General features: G+C 36.3%; 1 protein-coding gene across 1 annotated transcript; it reads left to right on the forward strand.

Annotated features, from left to right (window-relative positions):
- Positions 1 to 7424: 7424 nt before the first annotated feature.
- LOC131858933 (germin-like protein 9-3) lies at positions 7425 to 7952 on the forward strand. Its single transcript, XM_059212421.1, has one exon. The coding sequence runs from the start codon at positions 7425 to 7427 to the stop codon at positions 7950 to 7952; it is 528 nt and encodes a 175-aa protein (XP_059068404.1).
- Positions 7953 to 8220: the final 268 nt, after the last annotated feature.

An 8220-nucleotide genomic window follows, 5' to 3' on the forward strand; every position in this document is an offset into this window, starting at 1 on the left:
CGAAACCATTTATGGGCAAGGAGAAATATATACCTGTGTGGAATAGAGGGCTTCAAACAGATGACATGAGGAAAGATGAACAACGTTCAATGATGACTCCAAAGCCAAGCTTCCTTTTACAACTACATAAAAGTTTCTTGTAGATGCATTCATGCCTAAATAGTTGACCACTCTTCATGATAGATCCCTGGGACCAGACCCATTACCTCTTCATGACTTTCTTGTGGTGACTAACAATGATCCTTGTGGAAAGATTTAACCAATACATTTTGTCTCAGATTATATACCTCCCAGTTCTGATTCAAGATATCAACATAGCTATTATGGCCCAACATGTAGAGTTTACTTGGCAATGGCTCAAGATTCTCAACAATGGGGGATTTAACAGTGAATTCATTAATAGACAAATAATCATCAACAAGGGCCTTGGGGTTTGGACTCAGAAAATGGACATCTCTACTTCCCTTTTTCAATGTACCAACATGAAGAGCTGAACTCATCATCATTTGAACTATCCTCAAGGATACACAATCTCAGGTTCATTAGAATTATGGAGGGATAATAGCTGCTTAATCAGTTGAGGATCTATCACTACAAAAAGAGGGTTATCCCTAACCTGAGAATCCTCATAAGATTTCATAGGGTAATACAGGGGATTTAAAGGATTCCATTCAATTTCTATCCACTGGGTCGAGGACTTCTCTTTAGAAGAGGAGAGGAGATGTTCCCTAGGTGCTATGCTTCGCACAAAGGCACCTAAGTCAATTAGAGGGCCATTAGAAAGAGAATCTTTTTTTGGCTTACCCAAAGTTAGAAAAAAGCCTATGCATATTATACATGATGACATTTGAAATCATATTCCAATAGCATAGGATCAAATCTCTAGATGACTTCATCTTCCCTTACATACAGGATCTCATCTTAGAGGGAGACTTGAGGCAATGTTTCCTTCTTTTCAACCCCATGGGAAATGCTTATGAAATTTTCTACTTCAACCTCAATGATGTGACCTTTATCATAGATTATACCACATCAAAAGTCACCTTCAAAACCTTGCTAGAGCCAACATGAAACATAAGCCCTTTTGAATTCTTTTGATGTCATCTCTTCTTTAGAGATATCGCGTGATAGCTCTCCAAGGTCAACTGATGTGCATGTCGAAATGACTCGACCTTTACACTTCCGATCAGGTATACTTTTTCTCTTGGGTGTTCGGCATGGACGATTCCAACCACGTAGCTTTGAAACTTCTTATCAGAGTAGAAGAATCAGGAAAGGATGATTCTCGTGTCTCTTTAGATGAAATCTAACTGGCACCTTTTCTCAAAATAGTTTAATTGGATGTATCTACTATATGCATCTCTTAATAATGACACACCTATGTAATCCTCAACAAGATATCTTAATTTCCATTAATTTCTTCCCCAAAAGTATTCTCAGGGTGAGACAATAATTGACTAACATCCTCCTTCAAATGTTAAACATCTATTAACTTAGGCCTAGCTTGGAACCCTCCTCTAAGTCAATAAACAAGCATAATTGCTAGTCTACTTCCCAGAAGACTCTAAAATATTTTCAAAGACAAGAATGCACTAGTTTAGCAACCAGAACCACCAGTTTTCATGAATATTCTAGTTTCATTCCTAGGAGAGTCACCAAAAATTTGTTGGTTAATAGATTTATCACCTAACTCTATATTCTCACACCCACAAAGGTGACAAATGTAACCACAGTTGAATCAGTCTAAACAAACTATCTACTAACTGATTCTCTACTTATTTTACAAGGTGGCAACTACCTTCATATAATATTCAATGGATAAGAATTAACTAGAATATTTTTAACCCAAAAGAAAATAAGGAAAGAGCTTTTAACCAGAAAGATTTGTAAAGTCATTCATAAAATACAAAAAAATATTTTAGATTTTTCGGATCTTGAACCAACCAGATCACCACAAAATATTATTCATAGATGATATTCTTGCAACAACAAAAAATTCAAATCATCCACCATCTCAAATAAAAATCCACCCACTAATAACCATTCAAAACAACAAAAAGCACCCACACATCATAATTTAAAGATTATGAATATTTGAAAGCCACCAGCAATTTTTCTATATTTAAAACAGTAAAAGCAGAAATATACTTAAAGAAGTTTTTTCTCTTAAGAGTAAAAAAAAGTTTTCCCAAAAGATCCCTAAAGATCCACTAATCAAGTTATTTATAACTATAAATCCCAAGTCTTTTCCATTTCAAGAAATGGTTTCGTTAGAGATAAAGGTCTTGAATGTGACTGTTCTCAAACTAGAAAAGGGTTCACTAAGAAACAAAGTCTAAATCACATCACAAAACCACAAGGCTATAAAGTCACCAAACTCAGGCTCCAACATCAAGTGTCAGGTGTCGTTCTGCAATCTGTTTGTCAATCTCTTCCACTATTTCCTCTTCTTCAATCAATGTCAAAGGGAGAACTACAAATATATGAATGATGATATATTCCTGCAGTTCCTCAACATCCGGTTGTACCAAAGGGCCTTTCTTAGCTTTAAGAAACATCTTGTTGAATGCAATTCTCTAAGTTCCTTCTTGTTGCGATCTTGTCATGCAAGCATTGTTTGTTATTTTTCAGCTTGCTCTGCAATGTATTCTAATATAGCGGCGACCTTCCTATATTCACTGAAATCTATTTGTGCTTTCCATGTAAAAGACTGTAACTGTCAAACTATATCCTCTTTCTCTTTCTCTAACCAATTCAAATCTAGATTCTGAAATGGCAGCTCGCCATCATGAGGCAAAACCATTCCGATACAAGCAAATCGTGGGAATTTCCTCTTTTTAGCTATCTTTAATTTTTTTTGCATAAATGACAGCATCAAATGTAGTAACGCATGCCACCACCTTTTTCGTGTCCTTAGTTGCTTAATTGTTATTAATGAAGGTAATTTTTAAATCTTCCCTTGATTTCTCCCCTAGAAGTAGTGCATGATGTGGCAGTTGATGAGGCAGAAAGTGTACTGACAAGAAGTAGTTATTTTTATTGACTTGATAGGTTTATTTAATTTCAGCAGTGCCCAAGCATGACCTATCTTTACCATCACTCATGCTACCACCCCAAGAGGGTATTGAGTAAGCCTAAAATTACATCATCATGAATGTCTTGGTTATTTTTTTTAATAAATCGGAGGTGTCCTTCAAAAATTTAGAGAAGCCCAACTTTTACACAATATAAAGATATTGGAGTGTCCGAAGATCGGGCAAGTTCAGAACCATCGAACTCTTTTAAAGACAATCGCAAGTCTAACTTTCTAATGACACTAACTTTCTACAGACTCCCCTAAGCATGCCAGGTGGTCGGGTAATTTTAAAAGTGAAGAACCTCGCCACAGAGGTTAAGAAACTCAGAGAAGCCATGACAAAAAAAGGAAGGGAATCAATAAAGATCTACTACTAACCAAAAGTTTAAAAATTTATGGGTAAAAAATATAAAATCACACACTGCCAAATCTAAGACAAAATACAGTTTTTATTCATATAATAATGGAAATAGAGTATCATTATTTAATTAGGATTATTTAAAATTTAAAATATTTAAATAGATACTATTTAGATGAAATAATTTCCTCAATTTCTCTTCCATTTGAATCCAAGATTAAATTACTTAAGGTAGGTTGTACAAATAAGTAATTCAAGTAAAATGCACTAAAATACACCTCAACTAAAATACACTCAAACTACCTAGTGTTTATTTTGTTTGATTACATTGGGGGTAGTGAATCTAATTTTCTTATGCTTTTTACCCTTGTTTATCCAAAATTCATTGCAAGGTCAATATCAAAGAGCCATTCTTTTTTGTAGAGTTGCTTAGTTTCATGGTTTTTCCTTATGATTTAGACCCCCATATCTACATTTAGAGAATAAAATCAACCAGATTAGATCAACAAACATAAATCAAGTAGTATCTACTCCATACAAAATAGGCTCATAGGTACTAATGTTTGAACCTTGGTCTAATTTTAACGTAACAAACTTAAATTCATATAATAAAACTTTAATTAAATAAACCATATTTTTTAAGTTATATATAAATAAGAGTATGCCATTTTCATAAAAGAAAATATAAATAACTTAAACAAAATTTTAATGAAGGTTGAAACACTTAAAAAATACTGTATAAGAGAAACAATTATATTACTCTTAATCTTGAAGCGGTTGAGCAGAAGTGGGAGCATTTGAAATGGAGCTAAGGTTTCTAGGATTGGAGGCAAATGAAGGTGTACTTATGTGAGATGAGGGGGATTCTAGTGATGAAGAGGATGCGATTGATCTATGAGCCCGCTCTGACTTTTCTCAATGATCCTCCTTCGACTGGTTGCCATTCTCTCTTCATCTCTAGGAAGTTTGATCTACCTTTGGGATTGGATATAGGTGTTACTGAGAAGTGTTTGGTGATCTACCTTGTTTGGTGATCTGGCCTTATGTAGATTCTTTATTCTTCTATATCTTCTAGGAAAATTTTTTATTCTAATGGGTGTACATGCAAGACGTGGGTTGATCTTCCCCTATTTCTTATGGTGTTCCTTTCTATGTCTATAGTTTGTGATGTTTCACTTTCCTTTCCTTTTGGCCTAATCCTTCCTCTTGTATTGGTGGTGGTTATTATTTTCTTCAAGGCTATCAAGGTAGATTTGGTGAGTCCACAGGGAGGTGGGGTTTATCCTCTTCTAGTGGATTATTTTTTGGTCTTTTAGGAAAAATATTTGGTTTCCTATGGTGTTGGGGATCATATTTTTTACTATGTCATTTTGGGTATCCTACTCCAGTTGATCTCATATATTTCTCTGGTGAGTCTGACCTAACTAGAGTTGAGTGTTTCTCCTTTGGTGATAGTCCCTGCTAGGGTTTTCTTTGTTTGACTTCCATTTTTATTGATGTTGTGATTTCACATTCTTACTCATAGGTTGGCTTCATTGTTGGGCCTCTTCTTTGAAGCCAACTATTTCTTTTTTTTCTTTTTGGTTCTAGTTGATGTTTTACTAGGGCTTGGTCCTAGTTTGGTGAGTTTGCAATGTTCTCTATCATGTTTGGGGATAGCCTTTAGTTGATTCCATAAAAGGTTTGTGATTTTGATTTTTCTACCTTCTCAAACCCCTTTTTGGTTAGTGTGTTGGTGCTAATTTTCAAGGACACATCATAGATTTTTGTTTTCCATATTTTTGGTTTTGGGAAGTTTCTTGTTTTGACGTTGCTCTTGGCACATGGGCTTCACTTAGTGAGCCTGTTTTGTAGCACATGCATTCATGGCATACTAAATAAACCCCCTATTTTCAAAAATATTGCCCTAAACTCCTTTTTTGTCACCCCCTCCCAATACATGGCCTGAATTAAAAGCCCCCCTATTTTCACCAAATATTGTTTTTTTCATAGATGGAATTAAAAACCACCCTATTCTCACTGACGAGCAATATATTGCACCCTCATTTTTGGGATATTAAACCCCCCAATTTAAATGCACGTGATATAATATTGCCTAGTCAGTGAAGCCCCCATGGTTTTTGGCCTTGTTAGAGCCCAATGCTCTTTAGGTTTCTTTCGTGTCAAGTGGTCTCATGTTGCTCTTTTGTTGGGTCTTCTCCATGTAGATCCTATCGAGGTGGAATCTTCTCCTATTGAGGTTGGGAATCTTGTTGGGGCTAAGGCTCATGTTTGGCTCGTTTCTTCCTCTTTTTTAGTTTCTATTGAGGTGGTGGCGTCCCTTATGGAGGTGGTGAATTGCCTTGTGGGAGAGGTTGGAATTTATTTTAAAATGGCTCTTCTTGTATTTAGCTACTTTGAGGTGGGGATGGATTGAGTGAGGCCCTTCTACCTTGTGGTGTCTCCCTCTTCTATTCTTATTGAGGTGGGATCCTCTTGTATGAAGGTGGAGAAGGGCTTTGTAACATCCCGCCTTTTGTAAAGCCAATACAACCCTAAACTATTACATGATTTTCCTCAATAAATGGTTAGATAGATTAAGTGATTATAAATGAGATTATTTTATGGAAATATGCTTGATATTACCTAGTAAACTTGATGAAATAAATTTATATCAAATTATATGACTTATTAGTGAGGTCTAACCATGTTTGTGAATGTGTTGACTATGTGCAAGAAAGTAATGAGGACTATGGAATAAACATCTATTCCAAATCAAATTTCCTCTAAGAGAAGTTATAAGTTTAAACATTTTCTACTATGAAGGAAATGAGGTTTTTATTATTTTATATAGGTGTGTTAATGAGGTTTAGCATTGTGGGTCTTTAATGTGTGATTTTGAGTCAATTTCCATGTTTTAATTACAAAAATAAACCCCTAGGCTCTATACCCTTGAGGTGAGAGCCTATTGGACATGCAATAAATGCTCTAGGACTTGATTTTACTATCCAAAAGTACTCATTAAGATGAGTGACAAATTTGGAGGATAGACATGAGTTGAGGGTACAACCCCATCCCCCATACCTCATCTATGAGTGAAGACTTCGGTAATGGGGTGTACTAGTTTTTGTCCCCTACCTTAAATGAGGAAAATACCTCATGGAAGAAAGGATGAAAAGGTGACAAGTGTCACCTCTTCATCCAAGTATTCCAAGTTAATCCACCTTATATTGGGTTTTCCAAGAGAGAATGGGTTGTTACGCACTTCTCCTTTTTTGGAGAACATTTGTAGGTGTCGGAGAAAGGAAGAGAGATTAGAGAGGAGTACTTGTATGAGGAGATGGAGATATATATGCCTAAATTTAGAGAGAGATAAGTCTTTGTTACTCCCTTTGCCATTCTTATTTGTGTGTTGTAAGATTAGATAGATTGCATAGTTTATTTTTTATTTTGGAAAGAGTAAAATTGGTCATGTGAAATTGTGACGGATAAGTATCCTTGGTCATTGGTACCATATGAGGAGACTCCATGAATCTAACTTGGAGTCATATTAGTTTTCTCACTCAGGGGTTTGTTTAGTGCACATGAGGCACCATGATGCCAATATGGTTGGGTGGTGAGCAAGCCTTCGTTAGCTATTTTTCCATTGTAATACCTCTAAAGATAATTATATGTTTGGTTTTAAAATGGTAATTTGACATATACTTTATGATGTTTGGGTTGCTGATTTTACGAAGGGAAAGCCATGTTTTATTGTCTTTCAAATTTTCTTGTATGATTGTTTTTAAAATGGAAGCATATGAGGTATCACATTTGGGTTTTGGTTAAGGCTTTTCACTATATAACTGAAGGGCAAGTTTCCCTTCATTGGCATACTCCTTTTTGAGACCCTACACTCTCATTTTGGAGAGGGTTGTTCAAATTACCATGCATCAAAGTTTTGTGATTTTATATACCATTATTGTAATGAAATAAAGAAAAGGGTGTTTAGTAGGTTAGCACTCTTGATAGATGAAATCAAACTTACTGCAAAAATTGACTGGGGATTTCTTCACTTTCACGGGATTCCGAAATGTGAGCAACAACAATTTAGCAGGACAGAAGGCGGTAAAAGTGTCAAAGGCGGTGGCGGCAGAGTTTCCGGCGTTGAACGGGCTGGGCGTGTCAATGGCGGTTCTGCAGTTCCCGGCGGGCGGACTGAACCCTCCTCACACTCACCCCCGCGCTTCAGAACTTCTGTTTCTTGTGGAAGGATGCCTCCTCGTTGGTGTGATCGACACCACGGGAAAGCTGTTCACGCAGAGCCTCACTAAAGGGGAGGTATTTGTATTTCCCAAAGGACTCTTCCATTACCAACTGAATACGGATAACAAGGTCGAGGCCATGGCTGTTTCTGCCTTCGGAAGCGCCAATGCAGGCACCGTTTTGCTCCCTTCTACTCTCTTTACAACCGGTATCCCCGATAACGTTCTGGCCAAATCATTCAAGACAGACACACACACCATCGAGCTGCTCAAAGCTGCGCTTAAAAATCCCTGATTAGTTGGTTTCTTCTACCCCTCATCGTCGACCACCCTTCATCTTTCACCGCCTACATAATAATGTTTTCTCTTTTCTTTCCTCTCTTAGCTTGAGCATGTTTTTTCAGTTTGTTTACTTTCTTTTGTGCTTGTGACTAGAATAAATGCCTTGATTTGTTTTTGCTAAATTGTGAAAATAAAATCTCATGTTTAATGGTCTCTCTGTCTATATATATCTAATATTTCGAAGAATTAAAAAGGAATATAATACGATGTTGAATAATAGT

Source organism: Cryptomeria japonica, chromosome 10, assembly GCF_030272615.1.
Source record: "Cryptomeria japonica chromosome 10, Sugi_1.0, whole genome shotgun sequence".
Taxonomy (NCBI): domain Eukaryota; kingdom Viridiplantae; phylum Streptophyta; class Pinopsida; order Cupressales; family Cupressaceae; genus Cryptomeria; species Cryptomeria japonica.

Excerpts from the sequence above, each read along its gene's own strand:
- LOC131858933 (XM_059212421.1), top strand. The coding sequence starts at position 7,425 with ATGAAATCAAACTTACTGCAAAAATTGACTGGGGATTTCTTCACTTTC.